Source organism: Bufo bufo, chromosome 1 (genome assembly GCF_905171765.1).
Source record: "Bufo bufo chromosome 1, aBufBuf1.1, whole genome shotgun sequence".
NCBI lineage: Eukaryota > Metazoa > Chordata > Amphibia > Anura > Bufonidae > Bufo > Bufo bufo.
This window is the reverse complement of record NC_053389.1, coordinates 473152282-473169927: the sequence shown is the minus strand read 5'-3', so window position 1 is coordinate 473169927 and position 17646 is coordinate 473152282. Positions and strand designations below refer to the sequence as shown.

Below are 17646 nucleotides of genomic sequence, written 5' to 3'. Positions count from 1 at the left end.
GCGGAGAGTTAACTGTCGCCATTTTTCTGGAGACAAACTCATAGCCTATACACAGTAATCGTTGCGGTACTGAGCACATCACGTGACATCCGAGCACCAGCTCTCGTATATTCAGCCTTCTAGAGGTCACATGTCTGGTAGAGCTCCAGTCAGGAGGACGCGCTCCACGTCATCGCTGAGCACAACCCTTCTGGAGGACTAGGCACAGTAATCGGGAAGTGTCACGGAAGCAGTGTGACTGACGCTTGTCTTGGTGATAATGGCGGCTAAGGATCTCTATCCCCGGTCCTCTATTGAGGATGATTTTAACTACGGGACCAATGTGGCTTCGGCCAGTATTCATATCCGAATGGGTAAGAGGCTCAGTGAGCTGAGTGCGCAGCTGTCTTTCCTGCTCCACAGGGTTTGGTCATCTTTGCTTCTACTGTTTTTATTTTTTTTGCATTACAGCCCCATTCACACAGGCAGATTTTGCAAAATCAAAACCCACGTATTTGGTTTTCTTTTGCGTTTTTTCAGTGTGAATTCTGTGGACCCTTTTGTAGTTTAGCCCCATACAGTAGACCTGAACCACAAGCACCACGGTTCCCAGAGGTCATTGCACCAAGAAAGAACATGTTGTTTCTTGCTGTGCTCACGGTTTTGTAAACAGCGACCGCATGAAGCGCATGACCGCAAACAGCATAGTTCGGCATACAGGGGTCGGGTTATGGGTTAAGAATTCCGCTACCACGGACCATAAGTTATGGAATCTATAATGGAATTCTTAGATAACCTGAACCCTGTACGTCGAACCTGAAAACACAAGTTCGCTTATCCCTAACTACTAGCAATTTTTCCATATGCATGTTTTTTTATGGCTTTTTTTCCTTAAAGGGTTTCTACCACTTCGTTTCACATAATTAGCTGTCAGACACTAGCGATCCGCTAGTGTCTGCTCTACCGAACCATCCTAATATAATTGCTTTTGGGGCAGCCGTTTCGCTAAAAAAAGAACTTGTATTGATATGCTAATGAGCCTCTAGGTGCTATGGGGGCGTCATTAGCACCTAGAGGCTCGATCTACCTTCACAAAATGCCGCCGCCCAGCGCGTCCCTCCAGCCCGCCCATCTCCTCAGGAATGCGATCCTCCCTGTGAGCGTATGTATTCGGCGCATGCGCAGTGAATGTCTGACCGCTTCCCTGCTCAGACATCTCCACTGCGCCTGCGCAGATGACGTCATAGTGCTCCGAGGAACAGGCGCAGTGGAGATGTCTGTGCAGGGAAGCGGTCAGACATTCACTGCGCATGCGCAGAATACATACGCTCACAGGGAGGATCGCATTCCGGAGGAGATGGGCAGGCTGGAGGGACGCGCTGGGCGGCGGCAGTTTGTGAAGGTAGACCGAGCCTCTAGGTGCTAATGACGCCCCCATAGCACCTAGAGGCTCATTAGCATATCAATACAAGTTCTTTTTTTAGCAAAACGGCTGCCCCAAAAGCTATTATATTAGGATTGTTTGGAAGAGCAGACACTAGCGGAACTCCCATAGAAATAAATGTAGAGCGCATGCGTGGTGCGCGCTTCTTCACTTCATGGGACCCACACCTGTCTGACATTGCTGGCATAGCCTAGCAATATCCCGCTAATGTAGGAGATGGGTATAACGCTTCAACATGGTATTGTGCAGACTGTTCAGAACATATCACGTTTGGAAAATGCTGCGCTATTTTTTTTTGCACAATGACAGACCCCATTATAAGTCAGTGAGGCCATGGGGCTCCTTTGGTGCCCATCATGTGACAGATCCACCACAATCCATAATTCTGTTCCTATGATAAAACAGAAAAATTGAATTGCTAACACAGGTGTGATCAGAGCCTTTTAAAGGACATGCTCCTCCTCTTATGAGGTTTTTCTCTTTTTCTGACACAGATTTCCTCCGGAAGGTCTACAGTATATTGACAGTGCAAGTTCTTTTGACCACCATCACAGCTGGAATTTTCCTTTATTTTGAAGCTATCCGGTCATTTGTCCATGAAAGGTGGGTTTAGATCTGTGCTTAACGGATTGTTCTATTGCCCACATGCCAGTTTGCCATTGTACAATGAAAGGTCATTGTGGACAATTCTCCATCGTTTCTTGGACAGGTTTTCGTATTGATCTATAGTGCACGATGCCGATCTTTCTTTGTTCCGTCCAAAAAAATAACCACCCCTTGGTGTTCAGTGCCACAGAACATATGCATAGCAGATGACATTAAAAACATTACACCGCCATGTACCAGCTACATGTATAACAAAAGAACGCTTATGCCAAATTTCTGGCCCCCTTCTCACCAGACCTGCGGAGAGAGGCATACTTACCTGCTCCCCGACTCTTTGTTCCGGCTCCTTCAATTCGCCGCAATCCTGTTCCTTGCTTTCCAACTTTTAGAGTGGACGGGGGTTGGGGGGCACATCACTGCTGCTAAAAATTGTTTCAAAACTGGAGAATCCCATTTAAGAACCTCAAATAGCTGTCTTGACTCCCCTATACACATATAGGGGAGCGTCAATGTCTTTTCAATGGGGAGAGAGGAGAAAGCCACTGCCAGGCACCTATCGTTGCAACTTGGCTCCATGGAGTGCAAGAGGACTGGGCATTGATATTCACCTCAGCCAATCCTTTTCTCCTCCAACATCCGTCAGCAGTGCCGCTTAAAAATATTGTTAAGCCAGTCACGCCAAGAGCTGTTGGTTCACCGACAATTGCCTAATGTGTATGGGAGCTTTTAGATGTAATAGCCAAGCATAAAGCTCAAGTGCAGCTTGACCCTCATACTGTTCAGTCAGGGACATCTGCAAGGTTTCTATGTCAATAAACCGAAGAGTTAATTTATCTTTTATGGCCAATTAAGTAACTGACTTTTCTCTTGTTTTCCAGCCCTGGTTTGCTTATGTTCTCTGCCCTCGGCTCCCTGGGTACAATTATTGCCCTGACGATTTACAGACACCAGCATCCTCTGAACCTGTACCTCCTGTTTGGATTTGTGAGCATGTTTTATTCTCCTATATACTTGTCTTATTATAGGTGCACATGGAGCAGGTCTAAATTCAGTATGTTGTTGAGGGTTGTTGTAGTATTCGCAATAGTCAGGCCATGCTGGACCTGTCTAAGTAAAGTACTGCAGGTGCTCCAGCCTTGAGGTTCATGCATGCTGGGTGGAAATTATCCAAGTAGTTTCCGATGGAGTTGTCTTTAAAAGATGCGGTCATCTAATGTAGAGAGATCAACGTGGTGCTTGCCGTGACGTACGATACTGAAGCACACGCAATCTACTGTTACACCGACGGGAACCTAAATGTCAAGTTCGGGCAAAGTAAAACCAGCTAATGTGTGCCTAATCCTGCGTGGTCAGATGTAAGAAGTACATCAAGGTCTTCAGATGAGTGATGAGATTTCTTGGTTCAGGATTATGTCCTCATAAATTAGGAATACCTGTTATTCACTATTATATGAGAACATGTAAAGAAATTTTGATTGAAATGAAGTTTGTTCACCCATTTTATTGTGAGCCTACATGTTGTGTTTCCGTCACCTTTGGCAACTAAAATGGCTCAGCATGTAGCACTCTTCTTATCATCCATCACCCTACGGTGACTATTCATATGTAGTGATTGTTCTGTTTTGTGATCTAAAGTACATTAGTCCTGTGGGTCAGTAGTTGTGGTGCGCATTTGCACACACCTTGTCCTTCTTAAAGTTGTGTGAAGTTATCCGCTGTTTAAAGGATAGGGTATAACCATTAGATCGGTGTGGACTGCCCGACACTTCTGGTTCTTTTCTATGGGAGTTCCAGAAATAGCCGAGCGCTGTACTTTTCGGTCTTCGGAACCAGGGCTGTGGAGTCGAGGAGTCGGAGGCAATTTTGGGTACCTGGAGTCGGCAAAAAATAACTCCGACTCCTACTAGATTTAAATTGGAATAAAAAAGTTTAAATGTCCCAACTCACAAAAAGTTATAATTAATTACCGTATTTTTCGCCCTATAAGACGCACCTAGGTTTTTGAGGAGGAAAATAATAAGAAAAAAAATTTGAACCAAAAGGTGTTCTTTTGGTGGGTTTTGAACTAATGGTGGTCTGTGGATGACACTATTATGGGGGATCTGTGGATGGCACTGTTATGGGGGGGATCTGTGGGGGCATCTGTGGATGACACATATATAGCATCTTATCTTGTGTCATCCACAGATTCCCCCCCCCCCCCCCCCCCCCCCATAACAGTGTCCCTGTGTAGAGAATGGGGGCCGGCATCTGTTTCTGTAATGGCAGCGGGGCCCGGTGCCTGCTTCATTCATAAAGTGGGCGGAGCAGGCGCGTGACGTAGTGAGCTACGCTACGAGCGCCCACTTGGCCTCCTGACTGCCAAGAAGTTAGTAGTAAGTAGTACAGCGCTAGATTTAAGATTATTGGAATACCCACAAGTTAGATATGATTACCGTATACTACAGTGAGCCGGGCCCAGTGTAGTAGAATACAGTGACTGCACCGGGCCCCGCTGCCATTACAGAAACAGATGCCGGCCCCCAGCCCCTTCTCCCTCTCAGCCTATTCACCGTACGGTCGCAGCATTTGCCCCCATAAGACGCACTGCTATTTTTCCCCCACTTTTGCGAAAAATACGGTACTTTTCTACTGTAAGAATAAAGGCCAATGCATGCAGTGCGTCACGTTACCACAAAATGAATACGTTAAGTGACCATGAAGAAGCATGCTTTTCATATGCTTCACTATATGGCACGCAACGCACAGTTAAGGAGCGGCAATACTTTCCATTGTGTTGTGTTCCGCTGTTACAGGGAACGCAACGCCCATGGTTAACCTAGCCTCTCACTGATAACTGATTAAGTAAATGTTTTTTGCAGGACTAGACACTTGTATAAGTGAAGGGAATGGATAGTCAATAGCTCAAGACTGAAGCTGTAAACCATTTGAAAAACTGCTGTCATTTAGCTAAGGCTATAAAAACTTGTAAACTCAGATTGTTAGCTTAAACTTTAAACATGACCATGGGATTCTACTAGGGAAATCATGTTTTACAATAAATGCCCCTTCCTGGATCCTCCCACTGCCCTATCTTCAGCAGAAGATCAGCACACAAAGGAGAAGGCAGCAGCTTCCTAGCCAGTAGTTCTGTAGTAATGACGTGTATGTTGCCTTTCTTTCCTTCAAGGAATGTATAAAATACATTCGCATATTAAATACAGGGGAGTCTGAGTCGGAAGTACCAAAAACTGAGGAGTCTGAGTCGGAGCATTTATCTACAGACTCCACACCTCTGTTCGGAACTCCCATAGAAATGAATGGAGCAGCAGCAGCGTGCACACTCAATTGGGCGCTCCATTCATTTCAGGGGTCCTTGTATTTGGTGGGAGTCCCAGTAGTAGGACTCCCATCGATCTAATAGGTATTCCCTATCCTGTGGATAGCGGATAACTTCACACAACTGGAATACCCCTTTAAAGAGCATCAGCCGGCAGGATCAACTCTTCTAAACAAAGCATACTGCCTGGTGGGGTTGATCCTTTTGATTAATCGGTTGCTGTGTTTCCAAGAAAAAAAAATAGGAGTACTTAAGTGCAATGATTGTCGTGGCCAGCACCAGAAAGCCGGGGGTCAACAGTAGAGCCTACCTTTCCTTTAAGGCTTAAAGGGGTTGTCCAGGGTTAGAAAAAGATGGCTGATTCCTTCCTGAAACAGCACCACATCTGTCCATGATTCCTGCAATACCACACATGATCCGTGGTGCTGTGCTTGGAAGAAATCAGCTGTGTTTTTCTAATCTTGGATCATGCACAATTCTGAAAACCTCTGTAGTACATACAAGTTGATTGCAATGATCTTTTTGTTTGCAGACTTCCTTGGAGGCCATAACAGTTGGTATTGCAGGTAACTGTACTTTTCCTTCTAATAATACCATTAGCAGTGGCTATGCGTTGCTGTGTGTTTTATTATACCTTCTTGTCCTTCTTTATTCCTAGTGACATTCTATGACGTGGCTGTTGTGCTTCAAGCTTTTATATTGACCACCTTTGTCTTCCTTGGTCTCACTGCATACACATTCCAGTCAAAGAGAGACTTCAGCAAGTTTGGAGCTGGGTACGTATGTTTGCTGCCATAGTAATGTGTGTATGTGTATCAATAGTGTTGTGAGGAGTCACAGTAGAGCTTGTTAAGCTGTTTTTAGTACTTGCCATGAAGAGTAATCTAGTGTTGTACTTTAGGCTTTAATCCGGTTTAAGCATTTTTTATATTATAGCACAAAATTTGACACCTACTTAACACACCATTGGTCTTATAGAGGACCTGTCACCTCTGGACATGTCTGTTTTAGTAACTGCTTGTATTCTCTGTGAAATCTCTGTGTAATAAATCTGGAGCATCATTTCATCTTTACATTTTGCCCTTCCTTTTTATTCCAACTATAAAAGTTTATTAATAAATTGCCTGCAGTCTGCCACAAAGGTCCAGATGGGTGTTACCAGTTGGGCTGTGTTTCCCTGCAGTATGACACTGGAGCACTGATTGGATAGTGTCAGATTGTGCAGGGAAACCTCTCAACTGGCAACACCTAGGAGGACCTTTATTGCAGACTGCTGGCAATTCACTCATTAATATCTAGTGGGGATAATAGAGGAATGGCGCATCACAGAGTCATAAGATTATATGCTCCGGAACTGTTTTTACATGGAGAATGAAAGTAGTTTCCTATACAGACATGTCAGGATAGGGGACAGATTAGGAGGATATCTCTTTATATTCTAGCTCTTCTGTTTGGTGACAGTCATAGGGTCAGTATTTTCTCCAGTGTATCCTCATCATCTGGAGATGAGATAGATAGATAGATAGATAGATAGATAGATAGATAGATAGATAGATAGATAGATAGATAGATAGATAGATAGATAGATAGATAGATAGATAGATAGATATATATATATATATATATATATATATATATATATATATATATATATATATATATATATATATATATATATATATATATATATATATATAGATATAGATATATATATAACAAGAAAGGACACCGCAGCACATCCGTAGGTGAAAAATAGTGGATCTTTATTCACCCTTGCGACGTTTCAGTCCACTTGCTGGGACTATTATCAAGCAATGCATCATACAGCAGTGTGGGTATTTATGTGAACAAATCAATTAATATACATAAGTGGTATTTAACAACATATGTGAAAAAATATACAGTGGAGCATCTCATACATAAATGAGAAAAACACATAGTGATTATCACTTATGAATTTTATTATGTTTTTGATAGATCACAACATTGGACTTACTCTATATGAATATCTGGATTGACTATACGGCTCTCCAGACACTATGTGTTTTTCTCATTTATGTATGAGATGCTCCACTGTATATTTTTTCACATATGTTGTTAAATACCACTTATGTATATTAATTGATTTGTTCACATAAATACCCACACTGCTGTATGATGCATTGCTTGATAATAGTCCCAGCAAGTGGACTGAAACGTCGCAAGGGTGAATAAAGATCCACTATTTTTCACCTACGGATGTGCTGCGGTGTCCTTTCTTGTTTTATACTATACACCTTGGTAAGGTGTTCACACCGCTGGCACCCATCGTTTTGTTACAAGGAGTGCTGCCCTGATCCTACACAGTATATATGTGTGTATATATATATATATATATATATATATATATATATATATATATATATATAATCTATTTTATTTATAGTTTTGTTGCGAATGCCATTTTAAAGGCTATGAACACTTTTACGGCAATTTATGATTTGATATTACTCATTTTCGACTAAAATAATGTTTTCAGTTTGTCTTTATAAAGCATATTTAACAGTTTTTGTATCTTAGTTTCACATTGAACCCATCATGTTGCTGTTCTGACGACTATGTATAGCCCTTATCTCTGAAATCCTGACAGCTCATAAACACTCATCAGTCTGATAAGAGTTTAGCTATAATAAGAATATGGCTTAAGTAGAGACATAGAAGATTGATAGCCTAAAAAGGTTACATGGTCCATCTAGTCTGCCCTTATATTTTTACTTACCCTACAGACATTTGGCATGTTTAAAATTCACTTACTGTCAATATCACAACCATCTTTTGCCCCCTTGTTGCTAGTTTTTAGATGGTCTACCATCTTCTTCTATCTACTAGTTTCCAGCTTCTTATCAGTTACTCTTCTTGTGGATAGGTACAACACTGGCCACTCTTTAGTCTTCAGGAACATTCCCTATCAGGAGGGATTGGTTAAACAAATCAGTAAGAGGAGCAGCAACCACATACAGGAGTTTTGTAAGGACTTTGTGGTGGGTGCCATCTGGACCCATTGCCTTGTTAGACTTTTAATGTGCCAATTCACCCATAAAATCAGCCTCTAAAAACACTGGGGCTGAACCCTTACAGCTAGTGGTAATGTCTTGACCATACAAGTTCCGATTTTGAAAGCAGTCTTCTGATAACACTGAACGAAAGTAAGTATTCAAATAGCCAGTGACAGCCTTGTCCCCATCAATATAGTGCCTTTGCCAATTTAGAATTTTTGTAATCCCACATTTTCCTGGCGCCTCCCTCACGGCACTCAACAGGAGGGTGTCCCCGCCCCAGGACAGGAAACAACACGGAAGCTTGAAGCGTAAAAGGCCTCCTCTCCTTACCTAAGTCAGTGTTGTTTCCTGTCCCCGGGTCGCACGGAAGCTCCTCCTGATACGTTCCAGGATCCTAGCGTTGATGCGCGGTCTGGTCTCTTCACCAGTCTGGGAGGACCGCGCACGGTATAGGGGGCCTCGGGGACGCATTTGCCTCCCTTCTCTATCCTCGGCTTAAGTCCTTTCCTGGTAAGGCAGCCCCGGGCTCAAGTCTCTTGCTCCCTGAAGCAGAGCAAGGATTCAGCAGTGGCGGCGGGGGGGGGCGGAGTCTCCCTGTGTCCGGTCCCATTGGCAGAGTGGCACAATATAGTAATAGGCCAGCACTCCTCACTGTTGTATCAGTATTCCGGTTTGTGGTGGTGCCTGCAGCGTTGGATCCCGGTCCAGGGGTTCCCGTAATTTTCAGCAACAGATAAAGAAGCCATGGCATTGGAGTGCCGTCGCTTCTTTATCTATTGACAGAGTGGCGGCGTATGCGTGATGACGTCAGCACGGCGTCGCGTGCGCAGTGACGTCACGCGATGCCGGCATTTCAAATAAAGACCGGGAACCTGCCGTTTTCCTCCCTGTGGTGTTCCAGGTCTGGGATGTCGGCCCCTATCGAGGTAGACGCTGCCCGCAAGCCAATGGATCCAGCCTCAGTCGCCCTTAGCCCGGTAAGCCTCCTCTCTATGTCTGGATTATACTTTTTCACCCTGGGTGCCTGGTGCTGGAGGAAATCTTTTATTTCCTTTTAACCCCCTGTGATTTCTCTTAGGGCAGAGAAACCTCCATTGCCAAGGCACCAGGGTCGGAAACAAACCGCAAAAAAATTTGCAATTTGCTGCAAATCCTTTGTCTCTAAAGGCAAAAAATCATTATGTTCAAAGTGTACTGAGAAAATTGTGTCAGAAGAATCCCCTTCCATTCTGGAATCTATGTGCAATATTATTAAGGAAGAAGTGAATGCTGCAGTAGAATCCAGGCTGCCGCCTTCATCCCCCCAGGCCTCTACTTCCCGTAGATCTCTCGTATCCTGTTATGGGCCGGAGTTAGACGAGGGAGAGATTACCTCCAGTGATAATTCTGACTCTTCAGAAGACGAATCAAGTAGGCCGTTATTTTTCCCAGAGGACACCCAGGGTCTCTTGAAAACCATAAGAGCCACTATGAACCTGGAAGATACCAAGGAAAGTGTTTCCTTAGGCTGCGTTCACACGGGCGAGATTTCCGCGCGGGTGCAATGCGGTAGGTGAACGCATTGCACCCGCACTGAATCTGGACCCATTCATTTCTATGGGGCTGTTCAGATGAGCGATGATTTTCACGCATCACTTATGCGTTGCGTGAAAATCGCAGCATGCTCTATATTCTGCGTTTTTCACGCAACGCAGGCCCCATAGAAGTGAATGGGGTTGCGTGAAAATCGCAAGCATCCGCAAGCAAGTGCGGATGCGGTGCGATTTTCACACATGGTTGCTAGGTGACAGTCTATAAACTGTATTACTTTCCCTTATAACATGGTTATAAGGGAAAATAATAGCATTCTGAATACAGAATGCATAGTACAATAGGGCTGGAGGGGTTTAAAAAAATAAACTCATTAACTCACCTTCTCCTCTTGATCTCGAAGTTCCCGGTCTCTTCTTTACTTGAGTTGTGGGCTAAAGGACCTTTGAGTTGAGTTTACTGATGAGTTGTGGGCTAAAGGACCTTTGGTGACGTCAGATCTCATGCTCCAATCACATGGTACATCACCACGGTGATGAGTCTGATTCCAGCCTTTGGGACAAAACCCCCAAAATTGATGGGCCTGTGGCTCGAATTTCAAAGAAATCCTCACTACCATTTGAAGACATGGGTCTATTACGGGACCCGATGGATAAAAAGTGCGAGAGTCTGCTAAAAAGAGCCTGGGAGACAAATACAGCCATGTTCAGGCCTAGTATCTCAGCCACCTGTACCGCAAGATCCTTATCGGTGTGGTTATCTCAACTAGAAGATCATTTGGCCGCAAGCACCCCCAGAGAAGAGATCCTAGCGTCCCTCTCCGTACTCAAAACAAGCCTCAAATTTCCTAGCGGACGCCTCAGCTGACCTTTTTTTTTAAAGCTTTCCACAAGATCCGCAGCTATATCAAATGCCACCCGCAGAGCTGTATGGCTCCGATCCTGGTCAGGTGATACAGGTTAAAAAAATCGCCTGTGCTCAATCTCTTTTGAGGGGGATAGACTTTTCGGATCTGTCCTGGACGACCTATTGGAAAAAGCATCCGACAAGAAAAAAGGTTTCCCTTCAGAACCAAAATATTTTCACCAGAGACGGTCCTTTCGTTCCCAAAACAAGCCCAGACCAAAAAAGGAGAGAATCCTCAGGAAGATGGCAGGCTTCAAAAGTAAGAGGAAAGGGGTTCCTTTTTAATCCAGATAAATCATCCAAATCCTCCCAATGACGCCAAAGGTCAGTCAGGGGCAAGATTGAGAAGTTTCGTCCCAAGCTGGGAAAAAATCGGAACCTGCCCTTGGATACTTGCCTCCATTCAAGAAGGTTTCAGACTAGAATTCGATTCTTACCCACCGCAGCATTTCGTTATAAACAATCCATTACCCAGAAGAGAAGAACAACTGTGCCTGGAATACAAAATAATGAGCCTGATCCAAAAAGAAGTCTTGCTTCCTGTTCCAGAGCACCAACATCAACAGGGATTTTATTCCCCAGTCTTTTTGGTCCAAAAACCAGGAGGTTCCTTCAGGCTAATCATAAACCTGAAAAATCTAAACAAATCCTTGACCTACAAGAGGTTCAAGATGGAAACCATCAGATCGACAGAAAATCTTCTGCCTCAATTTTGTTACATGGTAACGATGGACCTGCAAGATGCCTACTACCATGTTCCCATATCCGAAGATCATCAAAAATTCCTCAGAATTGCAGTCTTTTTAAGAGGCCACCTCAGTCATTTTCAGTTTAAGGCTCTGCCCTTTGGCCTAGCATCGGCCCCAAGAATTTTGACGAAAGTTATTGCAGAAGTAACAGCTCATCTGCATCTAGGTATCTTAATCGTCCCATACCTGGACGATTTTTTGATTGCAGCAGACTCGGAAGACCGTCTCATCTCCCATCTAAAGATGGTCCAAATCGGATTTCACTCTTTCTCAGCGAAAGGTGTTTTTAGGAGTCCTTCTCGACTCCCGCTCACTAATGTCCTTTCTCCCTGAAGAAAAGCAGACAGCCCTGTATCAGAAAGTCAGTCGTTTCTGCGATTTAAGAACCACGACCATCAGGGACGTCATGACATTATTGGGATCACTAACATCTTCAAACGGGAGTCTTTTGGCGTCAGGAAGATCAGCTCGTGATTACTACAGACGCCAGCAGTCGAGGCTGGGGAGGTCATACCCAACAGTTGGTGGTTCAGGGCATCTGGGACCATTCTATGGCAGACGCCTCTTCAAATTTAAGAGAACTAACAGCGGTTCACAAGGTCCTTCTAGCATTTCAAGAAAAAAGGCCTCTTGGTCACATAAAGGTCCTTTCGGACAATACTACCACCGTGGCCTATCTAAACAAACAGGGCGGTACCCGAAACAAAGCTCTGGCCTCGATAACAAGAAAAATATTTCTATGGGCAGAAAGCCACCTGCTTTCTCTTACGGCGGTTCATCTTAAAGGGAGCAACAATTTAATAGCAGACTACCATAGCAGGCAGACTCTGAAAGAGGGCGAATGGTCCTTGAACACCAAGGTATTTCTTCAGATCACAGAAAAATGGGGCATGCCCATTATAGACCTGTTCGCAAACCAGGTCAATCGGAAAGTGGCGCAGTTCGGTTCTCTATCTCCTCAGGACCATCCGGATATCTTAGACCCTCTGTCTTGGCCTCAGGGACTCCTGTACGCATTTCCTCCCTTCAGCCTGATTCTGAGGACCTTGATGAAGGTGGTAGAAGAAAATGCCCAAATAATTTTGATTGCTCCTTACTGGCCCAGAAGGGCATGGTTCCCGCTGCTTCTGAGTCTATTGTCCGGAATATCCTGGACCCTTCCTGTGAGTCCAGGTCTCTTACACCAAGGCCCGGTCCCTCATCCAGAGGTCGCTCATCTGAGATTGACTGCCTGGAAATTGAGCGGCTAAGTCTGAAGAACAAAGGTCTCTCTGACGCTGTAATATCCACCTTATTGAAAAGCAGAAAGGAAAATAACCTCTAGAATATACCTCAGGGCTTGGAAAGCCTTTTTATTGTTTGTAGGAGATCAAGCCTTCAACTCTTAAAGTCCAGATTACGGCTCTAGGGGTCTTCCTGGACACTAAATTATCGGAGCACCTTTCGAGCCCATTGAGGAAATCTCCCTGAAGCTCCTGACTCTGAAGACTACCTTCCTTCTTGCAATCACTACAGCCAGAAGAACTGGGGAAATCCAGGCTTTCCTCTTATCTGAAGATTCTTGACGATCGCATCATACTGAAGCACTGCCCGACCTTTCTCCCGAAGGTGGTATCTAGTTTCCACTGTAACCTAGAAATTACCTTACCATCATTTTGTGCCAAGCCTTCATCAGATCAAGAGCAAAAGTTTCATAACTTAGATGTAAGACGATGCGTTCTGGCCTACCTAAAGTATTCTGATTAAATTCAGGAATTCAGACCATCTCCTTGTCCAGTACCAGGGACCTAATAAAGGTAAAGCCTCAATTGCCAGATGGATCCGGGACACTATCTCCTTATGTTACACTCAGCAGAATCAAGATCCTCCAGCAGGCCTTAAAGCCCATTCAACAAGAGCCGTGTCAGCTTCTTGGGCTGATTCTGCCTCCGTCTCTATCGAACAGATCTGTAGAGCAGCAGCATGGGCAAATCTGATGACTTTCTTCAAACATTATAAATTGGATGTGGTCCATAACCAGGACCTCTCTTTTGGACGCAGAATCCTTTCTGCAGTGGTCCCCCCCCCCCCCCAGATTTATTTCTCTGATAATCCTCCTGTTGAGTGCCGTTGGGGAGGCGCCGGGAAAAGGGTTAATTACTCTTACCGGTAATTGGATTTTCCAATAGCCTCCCCAACGGCACTGGGAATTCCCTCCCTTATGCAATGTTTTCTGAGTGTCTTGTGGTTTGTATATGAATTAATATATAAATCTTTTTGTTTGGCATCTCTACCACGTACTCTGTTATTTACTGACTTAGGTAAGGAGAGGAGGCCTTTTTTATGCTTCAAGCTTCCGTGTTGTTTCCTGTCCTGGGGCGGGGACACCCTCCTGTTGAGTGCCGTTGGGAAGGCTATTGGAAAATCCAATTACCGGTAAAAGTAATTAACCCTTTTTTGTCTTCTGGTCACAAATGGCCTGAAGAAGGTTTTATCCCCCTTCTTAATAGACTTGGCAATTTCTTCTTTTGATGTTTTAGTTGTGTTAATAATTTGGCTCATTTCCATTTATTTTTATACAGTTCTCTATCAACTTTTCTTAGATTTCTGGTTTCTTTATAATGCAGCCTTCTTTTCTTTTACTATATTAGTATACCATATTACTTCTCTAATAAACCAGTTTTGCTTTATAGGGAATGCTGTAGGAACAAAACCCATAAAACTGTGGAGGAACTACGTTTGTTTTTGGAATTTTTTTTATTTTTTTCCCCCTGCTTCCCACTACATTGTATGCCATATTAAATGGTGGCATTAGAAACTACAACTTGTCGCGCAAAAAACTCATGGAAATGTGAATGGAAAAATAAAGTTATGGCTCCTGGAAGACGAAATCAAGAGTTTCTAGCACTTTTTGGGAGTGTTCATGAGCAGATGAGCTCTCAGGAGTTCACAGATAAGTGCTATACATAGCCGTCAAAACAGCGACGTTACTGGGCTCGAAGCAAAACTGAAGCTAAGATACTCTGCTGCTAGGATGAAACTCATCCCTGTATGACAAACTTGAAAAAAATATTTTTAGCCCAAAATGAGTAAAATTCTAATTATAAAATTGCCCTAAAGGTGTTCATGGCTTTTAATTTCAATATAGTTGTGTAGGACAGTAAATTTCATACAACTAACCAGAATAAATTGTATGCAATTTTATTTACAGGCTTTTTGCTGGTTTGTGGATCTTGATCATTGCTGGATTTCTAAGGGTAGGTATATCGGTCACTGGTATAAAACTATTTTTGTATGTCTGTCCAAGTGCCCTCATATGCATCATCTCTAGATCATCCTTGTTAAATTTTAGGGATGGGGGGGCTGGTTATGATAGATTTATGATTATATCCTATCTGGTTATGAGAGTTATGATATAGTTCCTATTGGTGCAATTGTTTATGTGCAATAATAGAAGCAGGGTTTACAACGTAATATAAAGTGGACATGTTCTGTATAGCATGTGGGCCCACTCTAAAACAAAATCTTGTCTTGGCACTAATGAACTAGTCAATCTAAACATACTCCTAAAACGAATGAAAACAAGTACTCTGACAATGTATATATACTCTTGGGGACTGTTCAGAATGCACTTTTATCCAACAGGGCGATATAAACATCTCTAGGTATTAGTGTTGGGTCTGTTTTATCAAAACTGACAGAAAAACTCACCTTGTTACCCATAGCAACCAGTCACTGTGATGTTTAACCCCTTCCCGACATCCGTTGTACATGTACGGCGGATGTTGGGTTTTTAAAGATTGACCCGCAAAAAATGAGCCCTCGCACAGCTCCGTAAACATTGAAACTTCCAAAGTTTTTTTTTTTTTTTTTTGAGTATTAGAACACAAGAAAAACTATACAAATGTGGTATCGCAGAGAATGAAGGTAACATGTTATATTTACCACTTAAGGAACGCTATAAAAACAAAACTGTGGTAATTGCCTTTTTATTTTATTTTTTTTCCAATTTCACTCCATTTGGATTTTTATATTATACATAAATATTATATTGTAAGCAATATTAAATTTTGCCATTAGAAAGTACAACTTGTTCTGGCTATATGAACTGAAAAATTAAAAAAACATGGTTATAAGGGAAAATAATCGCATTCTTAATACAGAATGCTTAGTAAAATAGGGATGGAGGGGTTAAAAAATAAAAATAATTTAACTCCCCTCATCCACTTGTTCGCGCAGCCCAGCTTCTCTTCTTTCTTCTTCTTTGATGACGAGGAAGAAAAGGACCTGCAGTGACGTCACCACAGGTCCTTTTCCTCCTTGTCATCAAAGAAGAAGAAAGAAGAGAAGCCGGGCTGCGCGAACAAGTGGATGAGGTGAGTTAAATTATTTTTATTTTTTAACCCCTCCATCCCTATTTTACTAAGCATTCTGTATTAAGAATGCTATTATTTTCCCTTATAACCATGTTATAAGGGAAAATAATAATGATCGGATCCCCATCCCGATCATCTCCTAGCAACCATTCGTGAAAATCGCACCACATCCGCACTTGCTTGCGGATGCTTGCGATTTTCACGCAGCCCCATTCACTTCTATGGGGCCTGCGTTGCTTGAACAAACTCGCAATATAGAGCATGCTGCAATTTTCACGCAACGCACAAGTGATGCGTGAAAATCAATGCTTATGTGCACAACCCCATAGAATAGAAATTAATGGGTCCGGATTCAGTGCGGGTGCAATGCGTTCACCTCACGCATTTCACCCGTGCGGAAATCTCGCCCGTGTGAAAGAGGCCTTAATGGTATCTGTCTGACTCCCCCCCCCCCCCCCCCCCCCCCCCCCCCTCCAATTTACAACCTGAGAATGTTTGTTTTTATAAAGATTCATGACTTTCTATGCAATTCTCTGTCTGGGAAATTCAACCCACTTTGGCCTTAGAGAAATCAAACAACATGGCTACCATAATGTCCATATACGAATCTGTAATGTGATTTGTATAGACTTTTGCAACATGGATTCCTTTCTGCTCAGTATTTCTGACACTATGCCCACTTACCTACTTACCTTTATGGCAAAGCCTATCCTGAAAATGGCCTCTGATGGAGAATCTGCACAACCCAAATGCAATGTGGGTAGTAGGATGATCAAATACTGTCACCAGTACCTCCTATTTGGTGGTGTTAACATGTAGGCCGGATACGCTAGAGCAGTGTTTCTCAACTTCCGTCCTCAGGGCCCACCTGCCGGTCATGATTTCAGAATATCCCACATAGTGAATACCTTTTGTTAAATCCCAATGCATAGACGATAACTATATCAGGAAATCCTGAAAACATGACCTGCTGGGGGTCGTGAACAGTGCTCTAGAGAACGATTCCAGATCGTGAGGAGGGTGGTGAGAGGTTTGGTTAACGAGCTGTGGTTATGCCATAAATGTTACAAAATGTTATTTTGTGAAGAATTTTAACAAATCTCTGAATTCTCTCTTCACAGTTTTTCTTTTATAGTGAGACTATTGAACTGGTCATTGCTGCTGGTGGAGCCTTGCTCTTCTGTGGCTTCATCATCTTTGATACACATCTGATAATGCACAAATTGTCACCAGAGGAGCACATCTTGGCCTCTATCAACCTCTATCTTGATATTATCAATCTCTTCTTACATCTGCTTCGCCTACTTAACAACAAGAAATAAGCCATGGTATTCCTGTGTAATAAATGGCCTGCTGCGGTGTGTCATTTTTACCACTTTCACTATTTTGCACATTTTTATGCTTGGGCTACTTTCACACTAGCGTTTTTGCTGGATCCGGCAGGGTTCAGCAAAAACGCTTCTGTTACTGATGATGCAACCATCTGCATCAGTTATGAACGGATTCGGTTGTATTATCTTTAACATTGCCAAGACGGTTCCGTCTTTAACTCCATTGAAAGTCAACGGGGGACGGATCCGTTTTCTATTGTGTCAGAGAAAACGGATCCGTCCCTATTGACTTGCATTGTGGGTCATGACGGATCCGTTTTGCTCCGCATCCCAGGACGGAAAGCAAACCGCAGCATTCCGTTCTGTTTAGTTAAGTTTTGTCCCCATTG

General features: G+C 43.3%; 1 protein-coding gene across 1 annotated transcript; it reads left to right on the top strand.

The window, feature by feature from the left end:
• Nucleotides 1-173: 173 nt before the first annotated feature.
• On the top strand, nt 174-17444 carry TMBIM4 (transmembrane BAX inhibitor motif containing 4). Its single transcript, XM_040409181.1, has 7 exons — nt 174-353; nt 1918-2026; nt 2908-3013; nt 5881-5914; nt 6007-6124; nt 14762-14807; nt 17048-17444. The coding sequence occupies exons 1-7, from the start codon at nt 260-262 to the stop codon at nt 17246-17248; spliced, it is 708 nt and encodes a 235-aa protein (XP_040265115.1). The 5' UTR covers nt 174-259; the 3' UTR covers nt 17249-17444.
• The last annotated feature ends 202 nt before the right edge of the window (nt 17445-17646 follow it).

What these genes read in the sequence shown, in the direction of transcription:
- TMBIM4 (XM_040409181.1), top strand. Translation starts at nt 260, where the DNA reads ATGGCGGCTAAGGATCTCTATCCCCGGTCCTCTATTGAGGATGATTTT. An exon ending in CAGTATTCATATCCGAATGG is followed by an intron (nt 354 to 1,917) that starts GTAAGAGGCTCA and finishes TTTCTGACACAG; the next exon opens with ATTTCCTCCGGAAGGTCTAC. An exon ending in CGGTCATTTGTCCATGAAAG is followed by an intron (nt 2,027 to 2,907) that starts GTGGGTTTAGAT and finishes CTTGTTTTCCAG; the next exon opens with CCCTGGTTTGCTTATGTTCT.